Below are 19,195 nucleotides of genomic sequence, written 5' to 3' on the forward strand. Positions count from 1 at the left end.
AGTGGCTTTAGGTAGCTAGCTAAAGTGTTCTGACTTTAAAATGACTGTAATCCCTCTTGAGGAAAATGAACTGTAACTTTTGTCCTTTTTTAAATCAAATTTTACTGTTAAGCTTCATTTACAGCTTGATGACTATTAAGGAGGATTATTATTTCTTTTCCTTAAAGTGTTGTAGTCAGCCCCAATTAGGACCAAACTACACAGTCTCTCTCTCACTCCCCCCACCCTCGAAGAGAATAGGAAGAGATAGTAAAGAAAAAAAAGGCTCAAGTTTTGACATATGGACAGGGAGAGATCCTTAAAAATAACACAGCAATTTATTAATGGATTTTTAAAAAATCAATACATAATAACAGACATAATGGTCTGATCCTTCAGTAACACATCTTGTGTTTACCTTACCAGAGCTTGAATCTGTGTTAGAGACAGGACCAGGACCAGAGCTGGGAGGAAAGTGCTGCTTTGTATGTCTCTGCAGGGTTAATTTGGGAAAGAGTCTCATAGACCTGAGTTGGCTGGACTAGATCTTCTCAAATAACAACAGTCTGTAGATTCCCTACATTAAGTTTTGCCATTGATTCAGGATATCTAGAATCCTACCTAAAAGGCCTAACTTAAATCCTACTCTAGTTTTAAGCAATATTCTTTCTGAAAATCTAGATCAAATTCAAAAAGAAGTAGATTCCAGTGTCTGGTTGAATTTCAGTTGTACTGCGATAAATGTAAGGTAACTCAGCAGGAGTCGTACTGTATCATTGGATTTACACTTGTACCAGAATGCTTTTATTCTGGCACTTGATATCATGATATCAGAACTAAAGATCAGTAAATATTTTAAGAAAACAGGTGCTGTAAGACCAGGAGTGTTCAATTCCCATGTGACAGAGCCATAGAAATAGTCTAGACCAGGGAGAAAGGGAAGGTACTTCCTGGAGATAATCTCAGTGACTAACTGAATAATATAAATAGAGATGACTACCTATCAAACTATTGGTAATATGACACCTACACAATAACATATCTGTCATCCAGTAACTTAGTTAAATTTAACTCTCAGAAGAAGAGTAGAGCAGGACCCTGAGATGCGTTAGATAAAAACTAGAAAATGCAATAAAAAATGTTCAGTTTCAGAGTGAAATTAATTAGGAAGCAGTAAGCAATTGAAAAGCAATAACAATTCAAGATGGCATTTGTATCGACTTTTTCAGAACTGATGAGTATAGGTCCAATTATCTTGAGTTCCTTTATGTAGTCTGCTGCTACAAGCAAATATCCTGTGCCTACTACCTCTCCACATTGCCTGAAGTTCATGGAAGCTGTGTGGCAAATTCCCCCAAAACACTTCCATCATTTTAACTTAATTTGTATCTATTAGTCTTTAAGTACATAACACATGCAAGCATTGCTAGATTTCAGATTAGTTACTGTTTGCTACTTGATCTCAGCTAGCACTCAGAAATCTTGTTTGTCAAGAAGCTACGCTCCTGTTCATATTTTTCCAACAAACTGGATGATGCTACTCCAAGCATAAATGTTCTGATGCAGTTGATTTTTACTACATGAGAAATGTCCTAAAATAGAATATTTTCTCTCAAAGAGCGACAACAACAACAAAAAAAAATGTAATTTATCTAACAAGCAAGGTTAAATTATTCGTCTAGGCAGAATGCATATTTGAACTTTCTTGATATTGCTGTCAAACTTTGCAGATACACATCATACCCCATTTGTTCATCAATAGTATGTAAGGTGGTAGTAAGCTGTAGCCAGATTTCAATAATAAAAAAAAAACCAACCTAGTATGCATTCTGGCAACCTTGTAATAGCTGTGTTTACACCAACTCTTCCAGTTTGTAATTTAAAATGACTTTAGGTATGTTACAGATGGACCTTGTAGGTCTGGTACTCAAAATCTAAAACTGCCCTGGCTACATAATGAATATGCAGATGTGAGCTTAATTCGTGTGTCTGTTTACCCTTATAACACATGCAAATAGACAAGTACTTTGTTGGCCGTTCACACCTGCTAATACCCCATACGCACACACAATCATGGTAACTTCACATGCAGAGTCTATGCGCTGTTGCATGTCTTGAAGACCCAAAAATCCCATGTAGTGGTAATATCACTTTGGTATTTATAGAATCATAGAATCATAGAATGGTTTGGGTTGGAAGGGACCTTCAAAGGTCATCTAGTCCAACCCCCCTGCAAGGAGCAGGGACATCCCCAACTAGATCAGGTTGCTCAGAGCCTCATCCAGCCTGGCCTTGAACGATTCCAGGGATGGGGCATCCACCACCTTTCTGGGCAACCTGTTCCAGTGTTCTATAACTCGCATTGTAAAAAATTTTTTCCTAATATCTAATCTAAATCTACCCCCCACTATTTTAAAACCATTACTCCTTGTCTTATTGCAACAGGCCCTACTAAACAGCCTCTCCCCATCTTTCTTGGGGACCGCTATCAGGTCTCCCTGGAGCCTCCTCTTCTCCAGGCTGAACAGCCCCAACTCTCTCAGCCTGTCCTCATAAGAGAGGTGCTCCAGTCCTTTTATCATCTTTGTGGCCCTCCTCTGGACCTTCTCCAACTGGTCCATGTCCTTCTTGTGTTGGGGGCTCCAGAACTGGACACAGTACTCCAGGTGGGGTCTCACCAGGGCAGAGTAGAGGGGGAGAATCACCTCCCTCGACCTGCTGGCCACGCTTCTCTTGATGCAGCCCAGGGTGCGGAAAATAGCTAAAATAGCTTTACCTTATTGTCTCTAATCCTGTTCTTGTTCAGCCATTCACATTTCTTTATAGTAATTTATCTGGTCTCCATTTACATGGACACTTCTGGTTTTTAGCAAGAAGCTACTGCAGAAAAAAAAATACACCTATTGCACTAATCTATTAGCTGGAGTAACATCACTAAATGCATTCCTATTACACAGAATTCATACCAAGCAACCGAAAATATGCTATGTGCATATTTTTATTTTTTAATGTTTTTTTTTTTTTCATATTATGGACTCCTGTTCTTCATAGGGAACAAGCAGGTGGAGTCATCTATTCATTTAACCAATTTTAATCAGCTAGTCAGCTAATTGAAACCACTTGTAAAATCATACCATCATACCATTCAACCTCAGTGAATTAAACTGTCATTCTTCTATCCATTTTATAAAGATGGAGTAAAGGAACTACTTACCTGTTTTCTAAAAAATGCAGTATTGTATTATCTTATGCTGTAAGTTGCAGGTGCAGTAAAGTCAATGGTATAACGACATTGTAAAATTTACATCAATAGATAATTTATCCTAAAGACTATATACCTGCTTGTGTATATTTTTGATCGTGTTTGTCTTTAACTACCCTTTCCCCAGAAATGCAGCAGAGAATAATTCAAAACTGAGAGTCTTCTCAAACTTGTCCTACTCCTATGCCTCGAACTTTAGAAATCATAATGCAAACTGACTTATTTGCAGAACAAATTACTGGGAAAGATTGATAGTTGTATATAATGTTGCCTTAACTCTAAGTAAAAAGAACAACAGAACAAAATATGTTCTACCATTAATAAGTGAAGATCTATGCTGTATAGAGCCTAGCCTGAAGCTTCACTAGTATTTAAGTGGGAATCCTGTTTCAGTCTCAAACAACCACCACATAAACAAAGTAGAAAGAGATTTTTTGGTTTCTTGTTCTTTCTTTAAGTCGCCCAGTGATTGTGCTTACCAGTGCGCATGCGTGTGTGTGTACATATATATATTTGTCCCACCTGTAGCATTTTTATCAAATCACTAGAATTTGGAAGGCATGACAGGCATAACATTAAAAGCTAAACAGTGTGTTACAAGTATCTGCTATCATCATCCTTTAGATACTACATGACTTTGAGATATATAAACTGTAACCGTCATGGTTCTGAAACATGTTACTGAGCAAACATGCATGACCTGGCCTGATGCCCTGAGCATAATAAGTAAAAATAATAATTTTTAAAATCCCTCACATTTTGCAAACATGTGGTTGACAAAAATGGCAGGTGTGTGATTAGTATAATCATTTCAGCTCTATCCTAGGCAATAAGCCCAGGGTCAGGTATTTCTTCAAGTCTATAAATAAATAGTTCATGTTGCTAGTTGTCTAATTAGCTCCACAGAAAACAGAGCAAATGTGTTCCTCCAAAGAGATGGAAAGCAAAGATTGGAAAGATATATAGTGGTAGCAGGGCCAGCTGGTAAGTTACAAGAAAAAATTGAGTGCTACTTTATATTGTATCAGCAGTAATTCTGGTATAATTCTGAATGTGGAAATATTGCTTTTTTAGGTACGTGATGTTAACACAGAAATAGGGAGAAATGCCTGATTAGCAATTTTTTCAACTCAAAAGTCCTGTATTTAATCACAAATGTAATGGTACGAACAGAAACAAGACCTATTTATCCACACTTTCCTGGCAATTTAACTTGGAGGGCTCTTTACATGTAGGAGCACTACGTACAGTCCTCTTACGACGTTCAGTTCATAATGACTGAGTTATAATCACAAGTTATTGAAGAGCTAATGATGCAAAAATGTATACAGGGTAAAAGAACCAAGAATTTCCAGCTCAGTGTACATATGCCAGCAACACCCACCAGATAGCAGTTATTTTATTTTGTAACCCTCTACGATCAGACGCAAAGACCTAGAGATTAAGGGTTTCTTTTGACCAGGTCATGTCCTCTGTAGCATTTTGTCCTTCTTTGAGCAGGAAGATAACACGTCAGCAAACAGCAGAACTTGGCTTTGCTCTTAGTCTTCAAAGTTTTTTAAGTAAACTGTAACAGTGTGAGTATCAATCCCGTGTAAATCCATCAGCTCTCCCATCAGCCTTCAATCTGAAGTGTGCAGGTTTCCCTAGCGTGAGGTAGTAAACCTTAAAAATGTGTAGTTGGTTGAAGCTCACATTTTTACTTGACTAATCTACATTCACGGTGTAACAGTTATCAATGATAAATGATTAGTCTGGGAAGTTTGATTGTTGCTTAATTCTGATTGTTCATTTTCATGCTGTACAACAGGGCAGACCTTTTCTCTGTAGCTCTCATTTCCTCAGACACTTAAAATTAAGGAAATGCAAAGGAATAAGAACACTGTAGATTGAAGTATGTTCTATGGCTCATGATTAGTTTTGAATAGGAAAAATAGTAACACTTTTCCCTTACATGGCAATGTTCTACCTGGTAGCTATGCGTCCTGTGGCAGCACTTGAGAAGCACCTGAACGCTGTGGGAAGCATAGAGTGCCCTTACCTAGGTTAGGAAATCCTCCTGTTAACCAAGCAGTGCAGAAGCCACACGACCTTTGTAAAGGAGGGACATGTGATTACCATTCCGATTTCTGCTAGTATACAAAGGTGTAGGTTTTCTGTGTTTCAGCAGAAATTGCAGCTGTGAGCCAAGATCATCTGTCATAATTGTGTCTTGCATGAGCTTGAAATAAATGTTTTTTTGCTGACTAACTCTTACTCTTTAGGAAGTTTCATCTGTTTTTGCTATAATTACTGTAATAGAACATTTTCCATGCCACTCTAGTCAGTTCCCAGCTCATTCAAAACATATTCTTTACATATTACTTAACCAAGTTACAAAAATTTAGAGCTTTAGATGGGATTGATAACATTTTCTCCGTTCTCTGGATTCTTTTGTCCTGGTGTTTTGCTTGGACTCTTCCCAGTGAGTTACAAAATGTAGATCTGACTGTTCCCTTTCCATTAGTTCAGATTTGCTTTGAGTCCTTTTCAGTGTATAATATTTATAGGCATGGTCAATTACAGATATGCAAGATGATCAAGCCCTGGACTAATCTGTTCTAGCCCAAGAGATCTGGTTCCACATATTTTCTGTGTCTTTCAGAAAGTTTTCATGCGTTACTGTTATGTCCACTGTCTGAATCTCTCATCTATAAATAAAGCTAGTACTTCCTTACCTCACATGGAATGGTGTTAAGTAAAAGCTGCCCTGATTATTGTAATATATTCAAATACCGTGGTAGGAAGAGCCATAAAAGCATCAAAGTGGAACATGCTGTTCATTTTATTTTATAGTATTGGGAGAATGGGAGAATAAGGTCCTCATTTTGATTTAAAGACTGTAAATGAATGTTGCAATGCTTTATGTGAGTTAGCTAGCATTCTTCATGCAGTTCAGCTTGACAGAACCTGCAATGAGAAGTAGCATCACTGTTGATAGGAACAATCTATTTTTTTCACACAACAGTAGGGCACAACTACCTCACACAGTAAAGCTTACGTTAGCTTTACTGGGAGCTGCTGGTGTGCAAATGGTGCAGGCTTGAGTCTTTACGGAGTTTGTGTATAGAAATTGGAAACTAGATACAGAAATCAAGAGTGCATTAGCACTGATTGAAATAATGAAGTATTTCCTTTTGAACCTACAATTGTTTTTCAGCTCCTGTCCAAATATCCTCTAATAAATATATAGGACCAGACAATCCTATAGATTAAATAACCTCTGTTCCAAATGCTAAACCTAGCACTTCACTAAACATCCTTTAGATATACCTTGTTTGTGAAGTCTTCAAACGTAGTTAAATCAAAGTCAAAGTTGAGTATGGAAGTTTTGTGAGATTACATTATTTTCCAAGGAGTCATGGAATCCTTTTAAAAAAGAAACCGAACCATACACTGATGGGCTATTTTGGAAAAGTGTGAATGGAGTGGGACAGGAAGATAGTGACAGCTGACAACAGGAGAAGATCGCAAAAGGGAAACTGCCCTACAGACTGTATGGTCTCCCACCTGGTTTCCCTTCTCTGCCACTAAATGGCTCCTTTTGAAGCTTTTTCCCCCTGTAGCTTCTCCTGCATTGTACAACATCCTCCTCCTCACTTCCTAACAGGGTTCTACAGGTAGTAGCCTCAGGACTGCATACAAAATCCCCTCTTCCCCTTCATGCCACACTCACTGAGTCGGCTTTTGTTTTCATCTACCAGAATAAGGTTGTGTTTGCTGGTTTTTTTTTTCCTCTTTTCTAACATGATGATGGTCCTATGATCCTCGTGTACATTCAGATCCAATGTCTAATCCACCTGGAAAGGCCTTAAACTCATGTACCTCATCATTGTGCCATGGAGCAAGGAGCACCATCTTCCAATAATTACCCTGCACATGTTCCTGGTAGGTATGGAGAAGGGAACCTAGTGGAATAAAAAGGGCTTCTTAACGAACAAGAATTGTGTTGTGATCAGATTCTTTGGGTGAGAAAGGTGATAGGTGTGCCAGCAGCAAGACCCACTGTGTCCCTCTAGGTGCACATTGTGTGACTGGTCTACTTGTTTTGAAAATGGCCTTGAAATACTTATTTCACAAGTCCTTAGGTTCTGTATAACTGCATAAGTTCTTCCTCTGCAAGTGCCAAATATACTTGCCCTGCTAGGAGAAGAAGTGTTATTTACAGAGTCAACAAAAAGCTTGAGAACTAACATAGATAATAGGAACCTTGAGCATATGCTCCATTGTTCATAGCCCTAAGCAGTCATTGCACCCTTAAGTAAGCGGTAGCAGAGACTTCTGACAGTGGTTAGTCAGGAGTCTTTGCATTGTTCAGCAAAACTGGGAACTGAGCAGTTCTTAGGAGGTGCCTTCAATAATCAGGTAATTGATTTGAGCTATTACAGAAACAGAGTGATATTCATGAGTGATGAATATTAATTTCAATGCTGTAGTTACTTGTGACTCATATTGAGGTCAGAGATGTGTGTCATGAAAGCAGTCCATATAATATTGATTCTTCAGTGAGTTCCATTTCTGGATTTCACAATCTGGATATTTTATATCTATTGTATATGCATATGCATATATTTGCTTTACAAAAGGCTATGAAGCACACATTGCCCTCATTTATCAATACATGTTACAAAAAAAAAAGAGCAGAAAGGATCTTCAGGTGTAGTGAGTTGCACTGTCATGTCTTCTCCATAGTCGACTGGGAGGGTTAAAGGAATGGAAACCTCTCCCTGCTAACACTGAGCATGTATTGGTGTCTTTTAGATACTCTAGTTTTCAAAGCCCTTTACATTCCCTACTTCTCTATTCTTAGTAGAACTTTGCTTCAAAATCTCATTGCTTTGATACTTCAACAATTTTAGGTGAGATTTTCAGATTTTGAGAGTCAAGATTGGTTTAGATTCCCTTATTCTCCTGCAGACAGTTCTTTACCCTTCACTTGTTTAGAGGAACTGAAGGTACCATCAGAAGTAAAACATCACTGTGAGGTCTGGACTGAGAATTGCAGCACCAGTACTGGGTTTTCCCAAGTTCTTCATCTCCTCACTGATGTAGATCTTTATGTAGTTGGGGTTTTTTTATTGTGAACTGCAGAAGCCTCAATGACACTTGAGCTGCCTATTTGCATGGAGGGAAGTTTTTCCCACTAGCTAGTATGGGTAACTTTTCTCAGACAAATCAGTTTAGAATAAAATGGAATTTTAATTAAGATCTTACAAAACAAAAGTATTTTCCCAGTAAAAAGTGAGGCAGAGACTTGCATTAATCATAATCTTCTAAGTACTCTCGAGCAGGGAGATTACTTCAAATACTGACACTAGTGACTCCAATTTGTGAGTTAGGAAATAATTCTTAACAGATTAAACTATTTCCTACTGTTTATTCCTATATATGACAAGGCCAAAGCAGGAGTGGAGGGGGATACAGACACTGAATAAAAAGCTGTTGTTTATATTTTGTATTAAAATTACTTCTAGATAGAAGATAAATGTGATTTAGTTTTCTGAACAAGTAATTTTTGTTGAACCCTTACTTATTTGAGGGTGAAAACAATGATTATAAGACACCTTATCATAGTAAAAACACTTCATATATATTTGATCACCCCTTTGAATTAGCTGTGTAGCCTTATTTCTGAAGAAATAGTACAATAGGGAGAGAGTGAAAGAGAAAAATAAAGAGAAAGCAAAAGGGAAAGGGAGAGAAAAAGGAGAAAGAATGAAAGATAGATAAATAAATAGATAAATAGGATTTAAAAAAAAAAAAAAGGAGAGGAATCTCTATAATTTTATGTTATTGTTAAAAAGATCTCTGTAGTCCAGGTGAGCCAATATGAGAACAGGACTTGTCTATGATAAAGCTTTGTGGCTATTATATGTTAAAATCATCACTGAAAAATTGTTTCAATTACAGTATATTGCATAGATAATAACAAATTGTCATCTACTTGTTATACCTAATCATAAAAGTGTGGCTAGGGAGAAATGGTGGAGGAAGAAAGGTGTGCTTTTATGATTGTGTCTGAGATTCAAAAGAAAACTTATATTGTTTTTATATTCAGGAGAAATAAGTGTTCAAAAATTAATGTCTAAACGAAATAATTTGAAAGACAACCCATATTTCAAAGTTATTACACAAGAAGTTAATTTTAAGTTTTAAAAGTAAGACTGTGAGTTCTAAAATAATAAAGATATATGAGTTACAAGTAATGTGGGGAGAACATATCTGAAGTAATCCCTCAGTTCTGAGTATAATGAAAGAACATTCATTTCAATTCAGAAGAAATTCAGTTAGTTTTTTACTAAACCAAAAGACAGTAGAGTGTTATTCAGCATTTTGTTTTCCTCAGGTTCTTCAGTCTTGTTTTGTTTTCTCTGAAAAATGCACACAAGAATGAGATGTATGTGCAAAATACCTTATTCGATGTGCAGTAGAAACGTTCAAGTACCTAACTTAAAGTCTGCCATGTTTTACTGGTTCCTTTACTGCATACAGTCCAACTTGATTTCTTGATTGACCTAGAGAACACTACATTGGATACTCTTGGTATTATAAAATACCAAATATAATATTAGTTAACTGTTTATAATAAAAACAAAGGGAAATGCGAAGACTGACTGCCTGCCCTATCCCGGGCTTTTTTGGTGCAACAGAGTTTACATTCCCCCCGTGTTTTTCCACTTTTCTTATATGAAATGAACAGCTGTAATTGAAAAGCAAGAAGCTCCATGGTTTGTAGAAATAGGTGTTGTTCAGAGCCTTAGCCATCTAATTTTCTTCCTATTGCAGGGCAGGCTTCCTATTGTCTGTCCTTTAGAGCTAATTTCTTTTCTGATCAAAAGGCCCCCATCACTGAAAAGGTAGTAATGACTATTCATTTGGTTGAAACCTCTATTCTGCAGCCTGCAAAGCTTTATTTAGAAACTGCTATTTCTTTCTAAAAGGAAAACCTCATTTGTGTCCTCTATAATGTCAATTAAAGTAGAATATATTTTAATTATTTATCCTGGAGAGAAACCTTTCAGGATCTCAATTTGCTGTGCCAGTGATACAGGCTGTAGTCTGAAACAATATATGCCTTCAAAATTGTATGTCAGAGAGTAGGGATAAGGTGTGTTTTGATTTTAATTTGCTACTAATTAATAGTTTATTTGCAGCTAATTAGCAAGTTAGAGTTTTACAATTAATGTCTGATTTCTAATGTAACTCTCAAAAAGGAGGCTAGCAAACAAGGTGGGTTGCCGACCTGTGTATAAAACATTGTAGGAAAGATTCACGAAGTTTTAAAGTGGCAAACCAGAGACAATTGGGTTCGGGTCGTTTTATTTTTTTCTGAAGGAGGAGTGCAGCAACGTCTCCGTTGTCACCAGCGCCAGGGAAAGAGTCCTAAAAGTACCGCACCAAGTAACCGGCCGGGGTGGAGGCAGGCGGGTTCCCGGGCTGCTCCCGCTCCCGCCCCTTCCTACGCGTGTCCCCGCGCCGCGCAAGGCTCCTTCGGGCAGCTCTGCGCCCGGGGCGGGTCGGGGGACCAGGGGCTGGGAAACGCCGGGCGCGGCGTCCTCCGCTCCGCAGGGGCGGGAGGAACGAACCGAGCGGCAGCGGAGGTGTGGGCACGGTAGAATCACGGGACCATTCCGGTTGGAATGACCCTTTCGGATCAGCGAGTTCGGCTGTAAGCCTAGCACCGCCAGCTCCGCCACTAAACCCTGTCCCTAAGCTCCGCATCCCCGCGTTCTGCTCATCCCGGCAGGGAGGGTGACTCCGCCGCTCCCCCGGGCAGGGCAGCTTCCTCGGGAGCTCGGCCACTCTTTCGGGGGTACCACGCGGCTGGTGTGTACTGACGGAGGCAAGAAGTGGCGGAAAGTTCCCATTACTGTCTCGTCTCTCAAGAAAGAGATTCCTGCGGGCCGATGAGGGTGGGGCAGCGGTGATCTCTTTAGCATCGTTTTTAGTGCTCGTTTTTTCCTCGGTATTTTCGTGTGGAAACACATGAGCGAAGCCTATCGTTTGCTCGGGGCTCCGCAGCGAGCCCTGGTGAGCCGTCCTGTGCTGGTGGTCCCTTCTGCAACCCCGTTAATTGGTAACTTGGAGATGGAGACGGTCCTTATTAGCAATGCCCCCACTCCCCCTTCTTATCCCCTGCTCCCGCAAAAGCCAACCCCATGAGGCGATTGCCAGGCGGAGCTGTTTGTCAAAGGCTAATAAACAAATTCCTCGCGAACACCTGAATGAACGAGGGCCAGGAACAACCCAATTAAGAAACGGAGCTACTGGTTGGGTTTTTTTTTTTTGTGGCGATGGAAACAATCCGGGCTCGAAAAGGGTCTATTCAGTGGGCGCTCCGAGAGGTCTGCTTGCAGCTCGCTATTGTTGGCAGAAGCCAAAAAAAAAAAAGTTCAGCTGGGGGGGAAGAGTGATTCAAAACAGCATTCACCACTGCCTCCTGAATGCGCTGGGAGGCTCAGTTCAAAGGAATTGATCTGTACCCAAACGACACTGCCTGGGTTTTACACAAGCATTTAGGATTTCTTTTGTTGTTGTTAAATATCGCTATTTTTTAATGATGTCATCAAAAGCATCCCTTACTTTCCCCGTATACATGAGCAGCAGGAACATCTGTAGTCTCTAGGGCAGCATTGATATCTGTGCAGCGAGGCTCTGGGGAAGTCACAGAAAGGAGTTGGAGCTCATTTGACAGTAATGGTGATTTGTTCTCCCTCTCACTGGGCTGGAAGGTCAGTCCAGCCATGTTAGCCCCTCAGCAAGGCAGGCAGCCTCGCAGGCAATCCCGAGCTGGTTTGTTTTTTTTTTTTTTATGTGGCACCATTAGATGGGGAATAAAAAATCTCCTAACCATTTGGACTGCAGAAACAGCCTAAAATGACCCATTTAGCAGCCACATTACCACGCTGGAAACTTCTGGAGGAGGATGTGGATTCGAGCCTAAAACAGGGATCAAGCAGAAAAAGCACATAAACTTGTATCTTAAGCATCCCTAAAAGGCTGGACATTTTCGGAGGATCATCCTAGCGAGGGTCAGCAGGGTCCAAACGAAAGCAGTGCTCAAGCTCCCTTGTCTGGGCAAGTTTTGAGGACAAGCCTTCGCTGATCCCGGTCGGGAGTTAGGCTGGGGACCGGAGGGATGTTTCAATAATAGGATTAAATGGGGCCGGTTTGGTGCATAACGTTATTATTTAAAAAGCCAGCGATCCTCCCTGACACGGTTCCAAGATTCCCCCAAGCTCTGCTGGAGTTGCAATTAACATATATTAATGACTATTGCTTATTAAGCACTGATCGTGTAAGAAGCAGACGGTCCCTTTCAAATGTGCTTTTTCAACCGTGGGTTTTCTTTCGCGTTCAAGTTGGATTGTGCTGTAAACTCCCGATCTCGCCTCATGCTCAGTTGTCACTAAAAAGAGAAAAAAAAAAAAAAAAAGAAAGAAAAAAAAAGGAAATAAAAAAAAAGGTGGGCTTCTCTGCTTTTGACAACTATATTTACACGACCCCAAGCGTTCCCTGACCCCCACCAGACACACGGGGCTCTCCCGCCCCGGATGGCTTCTCCCTTCGTCCCGGGAGTGAAGTTAAGAAAATGGCTCCAGGCATGAAGCTCCCACCTCCCCGTTTATTGCGCTGGCTGGGTCCACTCCTGCCTTCCGCCCCTTCCCGGCTCCTACCCGTTCCGAGGAAGGGGACGGAGCCGGGAATTCGCTGGCGGCTGCCGAGTGGGCGGTGGGAGCGGACCTGTGAAAGCCGTAACTTCAGGGAGTTGGTATAGTGGGGGCTGCCCTCGCTCCCCTCTCCCCACCTCTCCTCCCATGGCCATCTGTGGTTTTCAGACCAGGGCAAGGTCTCGCACTCCCGGAGGCGGTGGGGCAGCGCCGAGCCTCCTCCCTCACGCCCGTGCTTTGCTTCACGCCCTCTCGCCCCGCTCCGTCCCGGGGGGCAGCCGGCCGCAGCCGCGGGGTGGGCGGTGGGGAAGGGGCCGGCTGGCCGTGCTGCTGGCGGGGGGCTTAAATGCATCTCCCAGTGCGGCACCCCGACCCGGAGCCTGGGAGAGGAGCTGGCTTCTGCGGTTGCCGAAACGGCTCCAGAAACCCCACCGAGAGCTCCCCGTGCACACCCATCACGGCTGGCGAGGCAGAAGGGTTCAAGTAGCGTGTCCTTGCTCACCCCTTCTCCTGGAAACAGAAATCAGCCGAATTTTTACGTATTCCTCAGAGCACGGGCGGCATGGAAACCCTAGTGCAGTGGGAGCTTTACAGGGATCTGCGATGTGTGGAAATACACGAATCTAGACTTACTTTTTTATTAAGTCAGATTCGGTTCATCTCCAAGACTAGAGATGTTTCAAGAGAAATGTTGTCTTGCTTTGAAAGAATATAGATCTTTAAAGGGTTATAATAGCGTGGCCCTTGGGGAAAAATTATATCATTGGAGTCTCGGGCAGCACAAAGACAAATTGAAAGACAAAGTAAGAGTCTGAAACTTAACGTTTTAACATTTATTTAAACAGCGAAGGAAATACCGTTCACGGGGCTTTCAGCGCGTCCTCGAATTCCTTATATCGCCTCATTTTTCGTTCCATGCAAGTGTGTTCAGTCCTTCCAACAAACGTCCATGTAAAGTCAAAGAATTATCAGGATATATCACCCCCTTTACAGCCCAGCCTGGCACATCTGAAACCTTAAACGGGAGCGGTCAAAATATTTGGAGAGGTCTGAGGTTAAATACAGCTGTCTGAAGCTTCTCCAATATATTGCAGAAGTTGCAAGCGCACTACACCCGAGGTGTGGTTTCTAGTGTGACACCGCCCGAAAGACTGAAACCGCTGTCACCCTGACCTCTCGGGCTGCAAAATTTTTACTTTACCCAAGAGCAGAGTGCTGACTACCCCGGAGCTCGTCGCAAGTGGGATTTATTTCCCCTTCGACTTTGTTCAACATGATTTTGTCAGAACAGAAATCGTGCAAAGCAAGTGACATCTTAAACTGCTGAACCACAGCAGAGCTCAGATCCACTCAACGGGGAATCCCCTCGCGACGCCGTCCTTTCCCCACAGCACCACGGTTTTAAGCCGCCTCCTTCGGCTCCCCCGGGAAGCGCTATGGGGGGCTGCGCGGAGCCAGGCGGAGCTGTCCCGGTCCCGTCCCCCTCCCCGGCCAGGCGGCACCGGCTCGGGCTGTGCTTGTCCTGCCCCGCAGGCGTTCTCTCCCCCCGCACCGGTTGTCCTCTTTATCCTCGCCGTCTTCCTTTTTGCCTGCCGCTTCCTTCCTCGGCGGGCCCCCGGGTACGGGACGTGATGCCCAGACACGTTCCTCACCTCAAGCCCCCCGATCCCCACCCCGCGCCCCACACGCTCCCAGGGCAATTTGGTCACAGGTACACCGGCGGTGCTGCCCACCTGCTCTGGCACCGGGGCTCTCCCAGCGCGGTTCCGAGCAGCGCGGCTCGGTTTGCCTCTCCTCCCCCAGCGCCAGCAGAGCCGTCCGGCTTCCCTAGACGGAGCGGGAAGCAAGGGGAGGACGAGGAAGAGCAGAGACGGCGCAGCGCGCCCCGCCTGCCCCCGGCCCCGCGGGCGAGCAGGCTGGGAAGCTCTGTTCCCGCAGTGCTGGCAAGCCCTGCCCGTCCGGGTGCCCGCGCCTCTGGGGAAGGAAGGAAGGAAGGAAGGAAAGATGGAAGGGGAAGGGGAGGGGAGGGGAGGGGAGGGACGGAAAGGGAAGCCCCTCATTGACAGCCCCAGCGAGCTCCGCTCCGTCACACAGCCTCCGCCAAAGTTTTCTTTCACACGGAACTTTGCTGTTGCTATGAAACTTGGGAGTTTTGCAAATGCTGTCCCCTCCCCCCGCGATTCTTTTTGGGGCAGCCGAGTGGAAAAACTCAAGCGGCAGCGGAGTTGGAGCAGGTGGGGATGGAGGGGAGCGCGCCCCGCCCCGGCCCCGCTCAGCCCGTCTCCCAGAGGGACGGAGCGCCCGGCGGCCGTGCCCGGTTCCGGCAGGGCAGTGTGGGCTCTCCCTCAGAATTGGAAGAATTTAGTCCATGCCCCTTCTCCTTCATCCGCTCCAGGGTGGGTGTCCGGGCAGCGCAGGCTCGCTTCGTCTCCAGGCGGCTTCTCCGGGCCAGGCACGGGGCTGCACATCCACCCGGGAGCCCTAAATCTCTTTGTGCCCGGCGGAGGCACGAGCCGTGCCCTTGCAGCACAGCGCTCCTCCCCGCTCCTCCTCCCCGTGCCCCCCGAGGGCAGCCCCTGCCCGCCCGGGGCCGCTCCTTCCCCCGCAGCGCGGCTAGCAGCTGCGGGAGCCCCACCGGCCGCTGCACCGCGCAGCCCTGGCCCCAGCTTGGGCCGCCAGCCCAGGGCCGGAGGCGGAGGCAGGTGCAGGGCTCGGGGGAGAGGGGCGGTGGCGCCTGGGGACGCGAAGGGGGGCTGGGGGACCAGGAGCCCTAGCAGCCCCGAAAAGCCAACTTTTTGGCTCCCCCCACCCTCCCCAGCCGGTCAGTTACCGGTGTCGGGGCTGTCGGGAACCGCTCGCTGATTGGCTGCCGGCCCCTCATTTATAGCCCGTCAATCAAACGCGCCTGGGATTGGTGTGCGCATCGCTTGGCGCTGCCCGCGGGAAACGCTCCTTTCTGCACCCACAGTCGCGCAGCAGCACCTCAGGGAGCGGCTCTTCCGCCCGCCAGGCAGAAAAACTTACTCCTCCCGCAGCAGCCGCCCAGGCAGGTTCTTTCCACTTTTTTTTTTTTTTTCTTTTCTTTTCTCCTAACTTCCTTTCCCCGGTCTGGTCCCCGCCTGCCCGCCACCCTGGCGCACCTCTTGCCGGCTCCAGCCATGTACAGCATGCTGGAGACTGAGATCAAGACGCCACAACCCACGCCGGGCAGCGCCGGGGGCAACCCCACTCCGGGGAGCAACGGCAAAAGCGGCGCAGGCGGCGCGGCCAGCAACGGAGCGGGAGCCGGATCGGACCAGGACCGGGTGAAGCGCCCCATGAACGCCTTCATGGTGTGGTCGCGGGGCCAGCGGCGGAAGATGGCCCAGGAGAACCCTAAGATGCACAACTCGGAGATCAGCAAGCGCCTCGGGGCCGACTGGAAGCTGCTGAGCGACGCCGAGAAGCGGCCCTTCATCGACGAGGCCAAGCGGCTGCGGGCGGTCCACATGAAGGAGTATCCGGATTACAAATACCGGCCCCGACGGAAGACCAAGACCTTGCTGAAAAAGGACAAATACTCGCTGCCCGGCAATCTGCTGGCCCCAGGAGGGGGCAACGCGGTGAGCAGCCCCGTCGGGGTGGGGCAGAGGATTGACACTTATGCCCACATGAACGGCTGGACCAACGGGGCTTACTCGCTGATGCAAGACCAGCTGGGCTACGGCCAGCACCCGGGGATGAACAGCCCCCCGCTGCAGCAGATGCACCGCTACGACATGCCGGGCCTGCAGTACAGCCCCATGATGTCCACGGCCCAGACCTACATGAACGCCGCCTCCACCTACAGTATGTCCCCCGCCGCCTACGGCCAGCAGCCCTCCACGGCCATGAGCCTGGGCTCCATGGGCTCGGTGGTGAAATCCGAGCCCAGCTCGCCGCCCCCGGCCATCGCTTCCCACTCGCAGAGGGCCTGCCTGGGAGACCTGCGGGATATGATCAGCATGTACCTGCCCCCGGGGGGGGACGCCACAGACCCTTCCTCCCTGCAGGGCAGCAGGTTACACAGCGTCCACCAGCACTACCAGAGTGCCGGGACTGGCGTGAACGGTACCGTACCGCTGACTCACATATAAACTTGGCTGTTCCGGACGGCTCCCCGTCCTAATCCCTAACCCCCACCACCGCTCCCCGACCACACCGGGACTTGCGGCAGTGTTGCTCGGCTTAGCAGACTTGATACTAACTTTGGAGAAGTTTTAAAAAGGAAATCCGTTAGTTGTGTCTTTTTTTTTTTTTTTTTTTTTGTACGAAAAACAAATATTCGAGCGAGCTGTTGTTTTAATAGATCACAACTGCTGCCTCCTAGAAGCCGCTGTGAATTTTTTAAACCATGGCAACTTCTTTCCGGGTTTCTGCTAGGCTGGGCACTGTTATTTGCTTGAAAGTTTTTAAAAGATTTTGCATCTTCCAGTTTGATTTCTAACGTTGCAATTACATAAAAACCAAACCGGCGGGCTTTTGTTTTTAAATTCAGTTGTTCGCATTATCGTTGTGGTTTCTTAAGTGTTTTGTTCTTCCCACCGAACCTCGCTTGGTTTCTATCCACGATCTGTAGCTTTGGAGACTTTTTAACTTTAGGGTTTTGTTCTTTAAAAACAGGGGAGGTGGGAGAGAGCTGTGCGGGTCGCAAACGCATTTCTTTTATTTATAGTAAGTTGTGTGTTTTTTCTTATGCTGTAAACTTATGTAAATTGGTTTGTGACTTTTACTGTGAACCATGTTTTGACATATCAGATGAAGAAACGTTTTAGTTTTGTTTACCGGATTTCTTAAAAAAAAAAAAAGTCATCGAAACACTCCTTCCCCCCTGTCCTTAATCTGCTTCCTTCTTCCAAACGAAGAGAGATCAATAAATTTTATATCGGGCACACCGGCAGTCTCCGGGCAGTTTGTGCGGGGGCGGGCGGGCAGCCGGTCCCTCCGAGGGGGCTGGGGTGTTCCTTCCCGCATCCCCCCGCACAGCCGCGGTCCCGCCGCCCGACCGAGGCGCTGCCATCGCTTTCCGGCCGGGTTTCCGCCGCGCCGTGGGTGTATTTCGGTTGGGGGGGGGGCAGCGCTCCTTCGAGTGGCTTTTCTAAAGAAAAGCGGGAACCGCGCGGGAAAGCGTCGCGGTGCTGCTGAACCTGCTGCTCTCCCTCCACTTGTTGCCTCCCCGACGGGAAGGGATTACACGTGTGCGCCTCGGTTGCTTCGGGTTTTGGTTTTTGTGGGTTTGTTTGTTTTTTTTTTTTGTTTGGTTGGTTTTTTTTGTTTGTTTATTTGCTTTTTGCTCTAGAGGATTTTCCTAGAAACTCGGAACTCATCTGAAATATTTACAAAAGTAAAACCCGTTGGGAACTCTTAATTAGACTCCATTAAAAATGAGTGGTTACAGGAGTCCCCTGAGGAAATAAATAATTCAATCTTTTCAGTGTGTTTGGCGAGTGTGTTTTTACTCTGGACAACTGTTCTTTCCGTTTTTCCCCGTATTTTTTAGGGGTCTGCTAATCGTGGCTGTATTTCTGCGGGCGCAGTGGAACGAACCCCCCGGCGCCGCCGGCCCAGCGGGAGACCCCGTCCCCCGCCCGACCTCTCCCGCTGCTCTCCGGCAGAAGCCGTGTTCCCGGCCGAATCCCCACCCCCCCCGCCCCGCCACGCGTGCCCGGGGCCGCGGTCCGACGGCCGCTCCAGACGGTCAGTGCGTTTCACGGCGCAGGCCCCCGCGACGAGCCGCTGCCCTTCGTTTGGTTACGCTCATCTTTTCGCTGTCCCCGTACAGAAGGGAAGGGAACGGGGGGTTGTTTTTGCGATTCGTTTTGGTTAAAGGGGGCTTGCCCCTTATGAACAGCGGCTTCAGGGTGACTTCGCGCCCCTCCGCTGCCCGTCTGCGGCGGACGGCGCGGGCCGCTCTCCCTCCCGCAGCGTGGATGCCTTGTTCTCTGCCGGGGAGCCACGTCCAGGATCGGTGAGGGCTTTCGTCCTGCTCTTCCAAGAGAAAAATCAGCGTTCGGCAAACCGCATCGAGAGTCTCCTTCTCTGGTGGGGGGGTGCCTGGCTCCTGCCCCACCGGGGAGAGGGAGAGTGCTGGGGCAGCTGCTGCGGGGCCTCAACCCGAGGAGACACCCCAGTGGCAGAAGCCCCTGGGACCGGTCACCTTCTGGTCCCCGGGCATCCCTCTGCTCCGACACAGCTGTGCCAGAACTGGGGGTAATCATTTGGCAAG

At 46.3% G+C, this 19,195-nt stretch overlaps 1 protein-coding gene and 1 long non-coding RNA gene across 2 annotated transcripts; one reads left to right on the forward strand and one right to left on the reverse strand.

Moving 5' to 3' along the window:
- Positions 1 to 13,755: 13,755 nt before the first annotated feature.
- Positions 13,756 to 15,390, reverse strand: LOC147599386 (uncharacterized). Its single transcript, XR_015259796.1, has 2 exons — positions 14,685 to 15,390; positions 13,756 to 13,966 (listed from the first exon to the last, which is right to left on the reverse strand). It is a non-coding gene; the product is annotated as an uncharacterized LOC147599386 (long non-coding RNA).
- Positions 15,391 to 15,968: 578 nt separating this feature from the next.
- Positions 15,969 to 17,863, forward strand: LOC104475510 (transcription factor SOX-3). Its single transcript, XM_010115603.2, has one exon. It carries the CDS (start codon positions 16,110 to 16,112, stop codon positions 17,064 to 17,066), a length of 957 nt encoding a protein of 318 aa, XP_010113905.2. The 5' UTR covers positions 15,969 to 16,109; the 3' UTR covers positions 17,067 to 17,863.
- Positions 17,864 to 19,195: the final 1,332 nt, after the last annotated feature.

This window comes from Chlamydotis macqueenii, chromosome 11 (genome assembly GCF_036417535.1).
Source record: "Chlamydotis macqueenii isolate bChlMac1 chromosome 11, bChlMac1.mat, whole genome shotgun sequence".
NCBI classification, from domain to species: Eukaryota; Metazoa; Chordata; class Aves; order Otidiformes; family Otididae; genus Chlamydotis; species Chlamydotis macqueenii.